Source organism: Battus philenor, unplaced genomic scaffold (assembly GCF_028537555.1).
Source record: "Battus philenor isolate CCGP_79_NKW_IND1 unplaced genomic scaffold, ilBatPhil1.0.hap1 SCAF_4, whole genome shotgun sequence".
Lineage (NCBI taxonomy): Eukaryota > Metazoa > Arthropoda > Insecta > Lepidoptera > Papilionidae > Battus > Battus philenor.
Genome location: NW_027181704.1, coordinates 6,471,484 through 6,486,849, shown reverse-complemented (window position 1 = coordinate 6,486,849; position 15,366 = coordinate 6,471,484). Strand labels below are relative to the sequence as shown.

The window sequence follows — 15,366 nt, the reverse complement described above, 5'->3', positions numbered from 1 at the left end:
TGCTAATAGAATAGGGCTATGGGTAGGAAAACAATTAATAAATACCATTGGATTCCTGTGCATTTGTCTCTTATTATGTGGCGTATAACTATCATATGTAGAACTTAGTTTGCGGCGAAATCATTGCTATGTAGTACAATTAAGAATAGTATAATAATAGTATATAATATTCAACGCAATAATTTTATCAAGATTATCTGTAATCTGTGCTCTTAATTATTTTTTTTCCATATTTGAACTTTAAAATCGCCTCGAACTAAAATTTAGAAGTAAGCACAATATTTTTTATCTATTAATTAATTTTTATATCACGGTAATTGTTTTTACGAAAATTCCGTCGTAAAACAAGCGGTTTGATGCTTTTATTTTAAAACCTAATCAAATACTATATTAAATGCTATTAATGTTATTTAATATTATTGAAGTTACACCACTGTGAAGTTGTTACGTGATAAATTATTATTATTTGTAGCTAAAGTATGTCACGTTACACGCTACCAATAATGTGACACCTTTTTCATAAATAGAATAGGAAACAAATTCAATAATTCCTAATATTAGCTCTTTACATAAATAAAAAATTAAGCTAATTTTAGGTACAAATAATCAAGAGAAAATTATTTGTGTTCTATTAGTGTACAGTAGTACAAGTTTAACGTGAACTCGGTCTTTAAGGGTGCTTTATAAAGCACGTAATTGTCCTGTAGGCATATAAACATGAGCTTAATGAAGCTTTATTTGCTTAGTATACGAGTATGTATTTTAATAGAATAATGTAAAGCCAGCGACGGTGTGCGTGCGAGATATAATAGCCAGGCTGTCGTTATATCGCTGGGACAACTCATTACTTACGCTCGATCTTAGATAAATTACACTCCTCCCTCACTACTTAACTCCTGAATAGAGCTAACTTACCCACATCACACCCTAAACCTTTGTTATTGCTGTACCCATTTCTCAGATAAATTCTCTCTGTATTCTTTGGTAATCGATGAGTACGGGGTACTAAAACAAAACGTATTTTTTGTCTAATTAACAAATCCACTGTTAATATTTTATCCGTTACATGTAGCACAAAATATTTATGGAAATTTATAATCGTTTAATAAAATATAATTGTTTTTTTTTTCTGTTTTATTTGCTTCATGATTTTGATCCTGTCGGCGATCTACGACGGTCGACGTTTACTAGGTATTTAAATAGATGTTTCTGTTGCATATAAATAAGTACACTCTTGGCGACGTCATAGTTGTTTGCATGGACTGGAAAATTGATTCAATAATAACAATTATAATAGCTCTGGTTAATTATTATATGTCAAACCGTATTCAATAATTAATGGAAAAAATAATGTTATCTAATAATGATAATATTGTAAGAAAGAGAGTTTTCTAAATCCGGGTTAACTACATATTGAAATTAATTATTGTATGATCGGAATGTCTGTTCTTAAAGACTTTGTATCGCCAGTCGTTGCTGACCTATTGCATTTCAACACAAAAAATAAATGCAATATATTTTACAGTAATCACCTTATACAAGTCGATTGGAAATAGTGTAGAAATAAGTTTAAAGTTTTTGTCTGACAAATGCCTTCTACCCTTTTGTAGAGTGTACACCCATAGACGATCACCATGTACATTAACTTGTATTCCATGCTTTTCTATTTATCATATGTAGTATTTGTTTAATAAAACTACAATTTTTCTGTAGTAGTGCGGAACCAACTACAGTAGAGTATAAAACTACAAATGAAATTATCTCCACGCAACGTTTATCCGATACAAGTTACTTATCACACAATTTTGGAATTTTAAAATAATAAAACCTCAAGAAATTGTGGTTTCGCTTTGGAAAGACAGAACAATCAATAAAAAATCTTAGCACACAATTGAGCAAACTAAAAATAAAACAAGATAAATAAATAACAAACATCGCTCTTTATTTAATAGTTATGTACTGGACATTGATAATGAAATACATATATATATTCGTCGTACAATAACGATGTCACAATAATATCTTATAATAATTTGTACATTTAAAACATTTTTTCGAATCTATACTCGCCTTTCGATAGAAAGGACGCCTGTTTTCCGAACTTGAGGTAGTTTGTGGAGCCGACACTCGCTCGATTGTTGAACTATAAATCACATAACATCTTCCAAAGAGTTGACAACAACGCTTCACTGTTTTACATCGACTAACTAATGAATATAAACAAATATGAAAAGAAACAATATAATCTAGAAATATCAATAAAATAGGAACTCAAATCGATTGCGAATCATACAATCAAAGCAGATTGGCGCAAATTACTGCATAAAAATGATTGGCCTGGTTAAATTAATATTAAAATGGCATTGAGAGGAAATGCGGTGACGTTAAAATTGACCTAAACAGTGGTTACAAGTTAATAAAAATCACTTAACAATACCTAAAATAAAATCTATTTTATTTTTTTCTTTGTTCAATACACACATTCCAACTTCTAGAACTTGCTATTGCATTAAAGTACAGTATTTTATATAATACAGTGGAAAGCCAATAATTCAGTCAAGTTTTAGATTTTGGATGTCCAAAAGACACCTGTTACGGCTGTTTGTACATTTCAGTAATATTACGCGAACTTTGGCTTCATACCCTGACACAGTATACGATTCAAATGAGGTAGATAATGGCACCGTCTAACATTACACTAACTACTGTAATATTACAACATTTTAACATCAAATTACGACACCTAATCGAAAGTTTTAACTATTTGTACACATTTATTTTTGTACCAAGCATTTCTTTGGAAACATTTATTTCGTATGTAGATTTCTATATCAAAATTCTACGATAATCTACAGCCATTGAATACTTATGACTAAAAAATAAAATAATAATAATCAACAATGAATTCTGCTTAAATAGTTTCGATAGATCATGTGCCCGAAACATTTAATCTGTGTTGCGAAATCACAATGAAAACGAATAAAATAAACACTAAAACTAGTAGGAGACTAATACCCGTAGAACAAATTGCAATAATGCTCAGAACTCCTCTGCACACCCAGCGGACACTGTGCCGCTATATTTACACGTCGATAAAAACATAACAAGATCCATGTGCACTGAGAATTGAATCTAACCACTAAATATATACATTTCCGACATTAAAGACTGTACTTTATTTTTAATTAAAAAGAACAATTCAGAGTGTACATGAACTCGCCTTTTTATTCAGAAATAGTTATCATAACACCTATTACGGTCATACAGCTTGTCATAACTTATATAAATACCCATCTGTTAGCTCTTATAACTACCGGAAATATTTACACAAAGTTTAATCTGACCACAATATTAGTTTCATAAAACGTTTAGGTACATCTAATTGATAAATAATAAATAATTTATAAGAAGAAGATAGGCATATGTACAGAAGCACGTTGCGCGCGGTCGCCTCGGCCATGTCAGGTCCCGCTCGCCCGGGGGCGCCTCGTTTTCGACGGTAATTACCTACTGGTAAAGCTCCATTGATTCCAAATAGGCATCCCCTATAATTGTACTACGGGAAAGTATCAGTTACGCATTACTCGATGTTTGTGAAAATGAAATAAATGCGCTTTTATTAAGAAACAAGTAAAATTTGTAAAGAAATCTGTGAATTGGGTAAGAAAGGGCGAATATGAACCGGTTATCGCGAGTCAAGGCGGATAAGGGCGCGCACAATAGCGCGGGACCTCGGCCTGAATCAATACCTAATAATCACCGATTGTTAACCAGTCTCTGTAACCGAAGCAATGAGCAATGTCGCGGCCTTCCCGGTCCGCAGGCCGCTCGTACTGCGGCGGCTACAGGCCGGTGCGCGACGCCCGCCGTCCAAACGAGATCGATCAACGTGAAGCATAACGAACGTGTTTTTCTACCGTCCACGGACAAAGACGCAATAAATCAAAAAATATCTTTTGTGTAAAGTATTCTATGTTCTATAAGTTGCAAAACAATAGAACAAAAATAGTCGCGTTTTTTGCAATGTCTCGCCTTGCGATTATGCAAATGGCACAACAATAAAGTTTTAAACTGTAACACGATGAAAAAGCGTTCTTTTTATGACGTTGCAAATGCGAAGATGTAAAAAATCAATGGATGACTAGCTATCGCGTCTACGGCAGTAGTTTTAGAAATAAGAGGAAAAAAATGCCCTTTTGAAATATTTAGTGGAGCAAATGTTACAAGTAGGCAATACTTCTACAATCACGTTGTAACAAAACCGGGCGAGCAGGAATTGCAGGCAAGGTGGCGACGTTGCGGAGTCTACGGAGAAGGAACTCATATACCGGCTCGGCGGCGCGTGGCGCGAGGCGACTACGCCGAATGCACGCGAAGGTCGGTGGGGGAGTCCGGGGTGGCCGGTCTCCTAGGTAGTGATAGGTCTTCGGGCTCAGTTTGCTCGGGCCATTCGTCCCAGCGCCAGTCGGGCCCGGCCGAGGGCGGCGGGCTCGCGTCCGCGTCGCAGCGCGCGCTGGCGCAGCGGTGCAGCGCGGCCGCCTGCCGCCGCCGAAAGCGCGCTCCGCAGCGGCAAGCGAACGGGGCGTCGCCCTCGTGCACCAGCGCGTGCGCTTTCAGTTGGTTGGAGTCGGAGAAGCGCGCCGGGCAGCGGGCGCACGCGTAGGGCCGCTCACCGGTATGCACGCGGAGATGCCGCCGCAAGTTGGCGACCTGCACGAAGTGGCGCGGGCAGTGCGGACAGCTGTACGGCTTCTCGCCAGTGTGGAGGCGGAGGTGGGTCTTGAGGTGGTGATCGCGAGTAAAGCGTTTATGGCACTCGCCGCACTCGAAAGGTTTTTCTCCGGTGTGAGTGCGCTCATGGTTTTGGAGAACGTGTTTGTAACCGAAAGAGCGAGAACATACTTTGCAAGTAAAGAGTTTGTCTCGCGGGGGGTCAGTGGCTCCGGGCGATGACCCGGAAGATGGTGGAGATGGGGGTGCGGTGGTAGTGGTTTCATCTAGCTTCGGTGTGCGGCGACGTTTGCGTGATCGTTCTAGCTCTGGCGGCGGCAGCAGCGGCGCCGGCGGCGAAGGCGGCCACGCAGCGAGCAGGGCTCCCGAGTACAGCTCTGCCGGCAGCCCGGCCACCAGCGCCGCCGCGCGGCTGGCCAGCAGCCGCTCCGCTAGCATCGGCAAAGACTCTTGACGCATACTGGACAGCGGTCTTACTGACACACCTAAGAAAAAAAACATTCTATTAATAATTTATTAGAACTTTTTACTAAAGCTTGGATAAGGAATCACTTCAAATAAACAACACAATGATTTGAAACAATTAAGCGTTTGTGAATCTTAAATTTAGCAAGTAGGTGTTAATATTGAAAGTTCACATAAACGAATACCCCAGATCTAAAAAAATATTTTAATTGTCATTTCACTAGCAGAGTATAATGAAATCGCCTTTGTGCATATTATGAAAAGTTATTAATATACGTAATATTAAAAAAAAATTGTCACGATCATTTCCGTCGTGGGTTAGTTTCGGCCTAAATAAACACCCATTCGAACCTATCGATAGCGTACTTATCAGCGCGAAAGAACAAAAAATAGAGCAAAAACCGTAAGCCAGACGTCGCGGAGGAAACATTTGGTCGCAATCACGCCGCTGCAGGTCGCTTCCGCCCCGACCTGTTGCGCAAAATGCCGAACTACCCGTTTCCAACTACTGCCTTATTTCATTGTATTTAAAACTCATTATCATTAGTGTTCAAATATAATAGGAAAACAGTTCGCAACGGGCTTCATTTCGGTTGTGCCGGTTGAAATAAATGTTTATGCACAAAGAGGCATAGCGATATATTTATAAAACTTGTGTTAGATCGATCGTGTCACACATATGTGTATCATTAGCTCAAGCATCAGAAAAATTGTCATTTGAATAAACTACAGATAATTGAGAATAGATTTAACTGCACACCCACCGGTGGCCGGTGGTATCGGAAGAGTATAGATATTCACCGTGACCTTAACCTATTGGTCATAGCAGAATATATCCGTGAAACATCGTCACGCCACGGCTACTTAGCGCGGCTAACTATTAACCAGATGCGTGCCTTACAACACGAAAGTATCGAGCGAATTATAAGCTCATCTCGTCCGCTTCAGTCTCTCGGCACGAAGACAATAACCGAATCGTGCTGAACCTATCCTGTCATCTCTCAACTCTGATATTGTTTCAGAATGAAAGATCATCGGAGAAGAGGTTCACGCTTTTCTCCGAAAACCCAGTAGATATCAATAAGTCAATACTACAAGGTCGGATGTCACATCTGAAGTAGGTTTTTTTTTCAAAAGTTTCTAGCTTCCAGATTCCAAGCGATTAGTCCGATAAAGCTATAAAAGCTGGATAGGCTAACAACACCCAGCACCAATCAAATATAGCCATAGCACAGAGACAGAGGTGGCGCGGTGAGGCGGTGGAACGGTGCCGCTAGCGACCGGACCACTTGCCTACATAATGGAATTAATTATTCCTCCGGCGGCAGGCCCCGCCCGTCCGCTCCACCCAAATTATATTCAAATATTAATTTCGGCGAAGAAAAGCCTTTTTGAGAGCACTTAATTAAAATTAGACAAAATCATAATTGAAAGTTCTCCTCGAGGCGTGAAGAACTCGGAGGAGGGAGCTCCTTCCTCATATTATCTACTTAGCCGTGGAATTAATTCGGGGCTCTGAGCGGCGACTGCGCTTAATTGAAAGACGAAAGTTTTTTTGTCGTTTCTTACCGTTTTATAGGTGCGCGTAATCCCAATTAAAATCAAATTTATTTACACGTATTGTAGATGACAAAAGAACCAGAGGACGGTCATCCACGGTTCCTTAAAACTTTCACAAAATAGAACCGCCTGGAGAAGAATGGTAGCGGAGACAAATGTTTGACGACCCTCAGTCACCAGGTAGTCATTATGAAGAACATTGTATTGTGGGTAGTAAATAAAGATATCGGATGGTTGTAAGTTAGCGGGTGGCTGTATTTTAAAGTTTGTGATTGGACGAAGGCGTCGCGCGTCACGTACCGCGAGCTTATCCCATAACTTTTTAATAACATTCCTTGCCGTTCCGAGGGCGACAAGCGAACCGCACTCGTGATGTGCTTTGAATTACAATACTTGGCCTAAAATAAACCATTAAACGAGCAAAGCGAGCACGCCAAATACAAAAAACGGAAACTTATGAATATTACTTTCTTTTAAAGTGCATAATGCTGTAGATATTATATAACCAAGCCCCGAGTTTTGAAAATAGTCCTAAAGTATATTTAAATTTTACGACAGTTAATAATACACATTTCCAAAAAAGTAATAGCAAAATTTATTGATTATTGATTTATATGATATAATTGAATTCAAAATTTAATAAAAATGGATGTAGAACGACGGAGGCAAATCGACGAGGGTGGCACACGTCTTATTTTGCAACACAATGGATTTAAACCTGGGGTGAAAGATAAATCTTACTAACTACCTGATTAGTAGGTGCTAAACATTATGAAATTAAACGGTGACTAGTTTTGAAAATTATTGCAAAAAAGCTCTAAGTATTTTCATCTCGACTAGGCCTAAATAGGAGACTTAAATAAAATCACGAATAAAGAATAGTGTTGGCACTAGAGTATAAGGATATGACTCTACTACCGTAAAGTGGACATACATTTAGTCATTACGTTTATTGCAAATTTCTCTGACGTAAAAAATTATTATCCTTTGAAATAGGATTTCGCGAGTATTTTTTAACGAGTAGTGAATCTCTTTTTTCTTATTTTTTCAAGATAATATCATTTTTACCGATAATCTCCGAGTGTGGTCTAGATAAAAGCACTCTTGTTACTTACTCCGCAGTCTTTGTTAACTCCAGCTTATAATCTTTTATCATCATTAGAATTTCGTCGGACTCAAACGTCCAATGCTTAAGTAACCTCTGATGCTTGAGTCACATAAGGCCAGCTTCATTTACGGTCTCTAAAGTTCAAATCTTTAATTAATATTTCACGACATAAGCCTCAATGTTGTCTTAATTTTGCACAAGCTTAAAAATTACAGTTAGTGCGTAAATGCTGCCTTGCATCAGCATAATTATCGACTGTAACATCTTTATTCCACGTTACTATTTATTTAAATGGTAAAAACACAAACTCTTATATTAGGGGGACCGGAAAGTAATGTTTCTGTCGATATATTTTACAAAATAACCAAATAATTTTTACCGCTCCGGCATTGATAATTTGTATACTAGATGGCAAAAAGTTGCTGATAACGAAGATGAATATATTGTCGATTAGAAAAAAAAACTTGTTAAAAATGCAGTCGTGTGAATTTAACTTAAGAAAGCGTCATTGCTTTCCGTAATATTTTGCTTTTGAAGGTGAATTGTTTTTTTAATCATCAATTCAAACACTTCACGTTTTAATTCAAAAGGATTCTGTCGCTATTTGCTATTCGACTAAGTGATTATTACAACATAAATATGTAATAAAATATGACTACATTCATATAAATTACATTCTGAAGCTTTTCCATAGTTGATTTCAAATTAAATGTTTGTTATTATATATATTTCGTATCTTATTTTAGTATTTATTTTGCAAAAACAATGTTTAAGGAATACGTAGAGAATAATCTTTTATATTTCCGACACAATTTCCAATTCACTTTTAGGGAATACTAAAGACATAAGCTTTGCATAGTACCTCCTAATTGAGTAATCAGACTTCTGCAATCTATTTTACATTGATGTATCCACCTTTAAATTTAAATATCTGTGTTAAGTTCTAATATGTATTATATATTGGTTGTATTATTGTAAAGATTTTTTTTCTACATTATTTGTAGTTCTATCGATTCCGGTGTAAAAGGGAGTTAATAAAGCGGATACAAAATGCATTGATTTTATTGTTGGCATTGGGCCCGTCGGATCACAGCATCGGTAATAAATTTTTACAGTGGCGCTTAAACCCGACGCACCCTTCTAGGCGGCGTTTTTTACACACTAAAGAGTTGTAATTATCCCCTATAAATATTTGTCAGTAAACCATACTCGATACTTTTATGGACTCGCTCGCGAACGCTTCTCCATAACTCATCATTGCGTTAGCGGTTCATATAGCACGGGCGTGTTAATGTTTTTTTTCATCTAAAATTGTGTAATTTGTATTAAAAATTAAACCTACATTGTCGTCGCTCTTTTAATAGTTTTTATGGTATGGTATTGTAAAAAACAAATTACATTGCGCTCATTCATGTAAAGTAGGTATATGAATAATCAAAAAATTTAGCGCAAAATTCTTATATTGATTCAGTTTTAGAAAATATTATAGAGTTTGGTAAAAAATTGTTATTCGATTAATTAGTATATCAATTAACATATTTTTTATTTTATAAAGTGTACTTTTACAGTTGCACGAGAAGATAATTTATATATTTATTTAAGTATGACTATTTTTTTACTTATATTAAGTAGTATTTGCTATTAAGATTTTTTAATGAATACTTTTAAAAAGGCATGTATACCATTAGCATATATACCATTTATCAACTAAAGTTTTACAATTCTTTAGTTGATTTACATATTTTGCAATATTTCTAATAATTTGTGCGATAAAATTTAACATGGAATGTGTCCTTTCATGGTATATTGAAGGAACTTTGTTTTTATAGAAGAGGTGAATCAATGTGATCGTTAAGTATGGTCAGAAAATTTTAATGTCATTTGCAATCTTTTTTGTTCGTTAAATAAGTGGTTACATGACCCAAATTGGTTTAATTGGATTATTAGGCGACACGGTAAGTACTAAAAAGTGGTCAGTCTGACCAAGCACTTCGCAGATTAGAGCTGCTACGGTTTCGGCGGTTTAGGGTTAACGTCTACACGTGCCGAATCTTATGCGGCTTCATTATAATTCGTTACCATTTGTCTACAACGTACATATGTATATCACGACGTAATTACATTAATCTGGACTAGTTCCCGTGGATTAAAAACCTGTGTTCTTTCTCTGAACACCTTAGGCCCAATAAATAATGAAACTTATTTTTTTGCTTATACTGCTGTTTAAGAGACAGATTTCATAGGTTCGAGAGATTTTTTATTATTATTGAATACTATCATAGATGCTATTAAACAAACATTATGAGTCGTTAACTTGTAACCCTCATGGCTTGGTCTATAGCATAGAATCAACATTTTTGTGTTAATTATTGTATAAAATTGTTTTAAACAAGATTTCAAAAGGAACTCCATTTTTTTTCGGTGACTCTTTTGTGCCACTAAAGTCTGGAGTTATAATTAAATAACTTGAAAAGTTATTACTTTTTTTAAAAAAACCTGATAGTTTTAAACTTAAGTAGCCCTATACTTATACTGAACAAATATAATGAGCTAGTAAAATATAACGACAACAAACACTATAAAAAACTATACAAACATCAAAAGTCTTTTATAGTTACACAAATATCATAATAAATGCCTAAAGAATTTAAAAATCTAAAAACCATTTATTAAACGGAATAAAGACATGTTTTTATTAATTTCGTTACAATTATTTAAACTATATAATTATCACCATTACTGTTATTCACTAATGCTCCAATTATTATTAAACCTCATAATGTAATTTACTAAAGACCTATTCGTTTTATTCTAATGATATATGTATGAACAAAAAACAATATTTAAAAGAACTTGTTTCTTGTAATTTATTTTAAAACGATTTCCGATAACTAAAAAGTATCTCTTATAATTTTCAATGGGTAAATGTCTCTAATATGCATATATTATACTTATCTAAGTTAAATTTAATGATTAATTTAAAGGTAAACATCACACGTCCGATAACTACTCGTTTATGTGCAACTTATTACAGTATTCTCAATGTTGTATTATAAAAGTTAGTATGATATTGTTAAATTCAAAGAAAGAGTAATATGAAGGTAAAAATAAAGTTCGCCGCGAAATGCTACGACGAGACGTAGCACACCGCTACGAGTTCAATGCTTACTACGGTTCACTGAGTCTGCAAAGCTCGGGCCGAATGCAAATGAAGCATATGTGTCGGTCGCAATCGCGAGGCCCAATCCCCGCCGCCGCACCACGCATGTCGTTGGCGCTCACTTTTGAAACTTTCAGATTCAACACATCACTAGCAGACGCGGTGAACCAGTAAACAACAAAATGAAAACAAACCTCGAGAGTTCTGCGACGACTGCAGCGACAAGGCCATCTCACTTACAACTTCACGGATAAATCATTGAATTTCACTACTTCTGATGTGTACAGGTACAGCTCAATTAAATAAAAGGTTACAGTCTTTTTTTAATGAAAGTGTAAAACCGATTTCGTGTTCCGTCGGCACGGAGTCGCGATTGCGAATGATGCGCAATGCGGGCGCGTACTGTGGGACCTACCACAACACTGGCGCTGAGCGAGCAGGCCGCCCTCCGCGCGGTAAACACACCCCCACGCCCCTCCCTGTACGACTGCTGTCTCCTCTCGCCCTTCGCCCCGCATCTACCCCTATGCACTCCACGTGCACGCAATGCATTCACTTTTTATTGCCGCTACTACATTATGTTCCTTTCCTACTACACTTTTTAGCCCCTGTACCGTGGCACATAGGCACTTTTTTATTTTTACGATCGACTTCTGTCCGCAGCGAGCGCTGCTTATTTATACTAATTTGAGAAAGTTACTAAAGACGCAATGTCGAAATTAATAAATTCTTGAAACAGTATTGTCTACTGGCTCTTTATTTAAATAATAATAAAATTTGATTTATATAATAAAAGCAGGAGACTATTACGACGTGTTTTTTTTCGGGAAAGTAAAAATTAAAATTAAATTATGCAGAGAAATATTAATTAATAAAGTTGTAGTGAAAACAAAATCAACTTAAGTTTAACATTCGTATAATTAATTAATTAATCATTATTTTTGACTAAATAACTTACTTAACTTTTATATAAATTTTTATTACTTCTCAGTACGCTAAAAAAACGTTTTGTAAATAAAAAAGGTGAACCGTTCAAAACTTGTTCCAGTTTTATTGCTTCGTTCAATGAACAGAAGTTTGCACTTTTTGCAAAACTACAAATACAAAGAAATAATAAGTAATTAAAAAGCCTGCTCTTGCAACATATCTTTTGACTTTAACTTTTGTGTTAAATTTAAAAACGACCTTATTTTCTTAAATTATAATTTATTGACATGATACTAGAATCAAAGATGGTTTTCCTAAGAATAACAGCTAATTCAATGTTAAGTAACGCTTAAATGTTTAAAAGTCGTTGTCGATTTATAAAAACTCGATTAATTATTGCATGAACATAGGTATACTTTCCTGCAAAGTAAAACTAGTGAGTCAAATTATTCTTTTATATTTATAGCGAGCTGTGTTATATCTAGTATATGTGATGTTCGCTGACAGATTTGTACAATTAATATCTCTATATTTATAGAATCTTTACAAATTAGTTAATATTTTGGTTAATTAAAATAATCAGTGTTTGGTAAAAAAAAATTACTTTTTTTAAAAAAATTGTGTTTTTCTCTTTCCACAAGATACGGTATCACAAAATCTTTAGTATGGTTTTAATAAGTTTAATATATAACTTACTTAACGAGAGAATATTTAGTATATCAAGACCATTGATATACTCAAACTGTTACATTTTTAAATAAAGTTGAGTAAAGTATTTATCAATAGTTTAATGCTTATTGCTCATCCGTTGATTCTCATCATCATCTTTTTTTCGTCATCACTATTTACTGCGTAAGCATTTATTTCTTTTTTGAATAATTGTATAACATTACACATCAATGAAAAGAAATGAAAAGAATAAATCAATATAAGGGATCGATTGGCGCATAGATATGAGAGAGATTTAATGTTTTCATTAATTTGTAATAAAGACAAATTATTACAAATATATAAAATTATGAAACGATGAAAGAAATACTTTCCAAATATTTAGATAAACTTGTAAAAAAAACCTTAACTGTATTATTGGTATCTGGTTTTGATAACATTAGGAAGCTTACGTTGTAAATGCTTGTAAGATTCCACAAATTGGTTGATTATTGAAAGTTGCACGTTACTCTGGTCGCCCCGATACCAGTTAAAGATTATACGAGTATGGTCGCCAATTCTTATAGAATAAATAAATAAAAATTGGCTAAAATAAAGAATTGAAAGTTGATCACAAAACTGTTAAGATTTGATCCATTTGAAAAAACAATGGGTATGCAAAAAAGTCAATAGAGCTCGCTAAAAGAAACCTTGTAGTATGTGTATTCATGTATGCAATGAAACTGAATTTTTTGCTGAGGTTGATAATTGGTGATAAAAAGTGAATCAGGTTTGATAAGAAAGAGCCGAAGATCGTGTTCGAAGACAGACTATGACAAAATCCCAATCAACTCGCAATAAGATGATGTCGCTTGTAATGATAACAATGGAAGGATATTGTTTATCATAAGCTTTTGCAGCCGGGCAGAACTCAGATCTCTAATACCAACTGATTAAGAAAATGGTCGGAATTAATCAATGCAAGGGGTGTGTTTTATCACGATAACGCTAGACCACACCTTACACCAACTTTGCAATTAAGAGTTAGTCTGAGTGATTTTTGGTATCGCACTTTCAGATTTCTATCTGCTTAGTGTTAATTTAATATCAAGAGAAATCTGCCGAAACAACGTTTCGATTTTTTATCAGAATCCAAAAATTTCTTCTGCAGTGGCATCATATCATCACCTGCAAAATGACAAAGCCATTGAATGAAATGGCACCTACGTAGTTGTAATTTTATTATACATTAAACTTTATCAGTATATTTTAAATGTAATAATTACACTTTCATTTAACTGTAGCATAGAAACTACTACAGTTATATGTAATTAAAATAGAAAATGTACCAAATTTTTATATAAATTGTGAAAGAATCTTTTTCCCCCACTTACAGAACATATTTGACGTTATTTTATATTGATATAAGTATATTTATTAACATATCTTTATATTAGTAATTGCCTATAAGTAAGCGAGTACAAACTGCCCTCCGATAAGTCTCGTGGCATCTATTGACTCAAAGACAACAGGCATAAAAAGCATAAGTGTCGGGTCGCGGCGGCGTATCGCGTAAATTAAGCGGTTTTATCGCGCCCGCTGTAAACGCTATTTTTACCGTTTTGCTATTTTTACCTTTTTAATGCGCACGCGCCGTGCCGCCCCATCTCCGCTTGATTTCTGTCCAGACGTCAAGAAACAAGACTCGTAACACTATTACAGTATTTTCAATAGCGTTTCGTTGCCAAAGAAAACATGTAGACATTAATTATAATAACACTAACATTGCAAATTTCGAATCATAATATTTTACAACAATGTAGTTTGCAAAACAATTTTTTTAAATATAATGATTTTGTACAATGAAATAACCGGTGTAATACACAAGACCATATTGTCAATATATTATCTACAAACAGTTGATCATCACGTCAGCAAATAAACTCCCACTGCAAGTAAGCCTCCTCCAAAGATCGCCACAGTGACCAGTTTTGCGCTGGTAAACACACGACCAAATCCACGACTACCGGTTCGTGATATCCACTCGAGAAGCTTTCGGCTCCAAAGGCCCTCCTCCACCTCCAAAGTTGCACTAGCGATGTGCCCCAATAAATGTACGTATAGTTACTGAAGAAAGTGTCGAAATCATTATCAGTGAATTGGGTACACGGGAAATATATCGATTAAATCTATGAGTAATTCTAATATCAATTCTTTAAATAAATATATGAACAGCTACATTATGTTAACGAGTATTCCGCTAATGAGAGCCCATAAGTAAAGTTTATTTTAGATGAAACAACAGCGCTCCTCGACAATGCACGGCGAAAAAGATTGTTAGTTTTTTAAGAACCGCTTCCCACCTGCTGCTGTCGCGTGCCTGCGATCTTTATCGGAAACTCTACCTTATTCTTTAAGAGTATTGTCTATAATCGTTCAAGTCAACATAAGTAGGGAGGTTTTTTAAATAAAAAACTTTGAACCTTCTCTCTATTTCGGTGCATCATCATTGTTTAGCAGGATGTTTGGGTTTGTTATCTCGCACACGCCGTCGCACCTTGCCTCGGTTTCGGAAGCAGACCCTCGCTCCTGCAAGATATCTATAAATTAGGCAACAACAAGATCTTTGTCCCGCTCGTTTTCGCAGATAAACATTTGCTATACTTGCAGGTGGCTGCTATAGATTTTATCTCGTCCATACCTAATATTGCTTTGCTATTAATTAGTAAGTTTTTGGCATAGCGACCTATTCATTTGTTGATAAAAT

At 35.5% G+C, this 15,366-nt stretch overlaps 1 protein-coding gene across 2 annotated transcripts; it reads right to left on the bottom strand.

The window, feature by feature from the left end:
- Nucleotides 1–1,921: 1,921 nt before the first annotated feature.
- LOC137928697 (protein krueppel-like) lies at nucleotides 1,922–14,343 on the bottom strand. Of its 2 annotated transcripts, none has more exons than XM_068771636.1 (2): nucleotides 14,235–14,343; nucleotides 1,922–5,216 (listed from the first exon to the last, which is right to left on the bottom strand). In XM_068771636.1, exon 2 carries the CDS (start codon nucleotides 5,188–5,190, stop codon nucleotides 4,357–4,359), a length of 834 nt encoding a protein of 277 aa, XP_068627737.1. In that variant the 5' UTR covers nucleotides 5,191–5,216; nucleotides 14,235–14,343; the 3' UTR covers nucleotides 1,922–4,356. The 2 variants fall into 2 exon arrangements, with proteins under 2 accessions (XP_068627737.1, XP_068627736.1); XM_068771635.1 differs by lacking the exon at nucleotides 14,235–14,343 and adding an exon at nucleotides 11,219–11,441.
- Nucleotides 14,344–15,366: the final 1,023 nt, after the last annotated feature.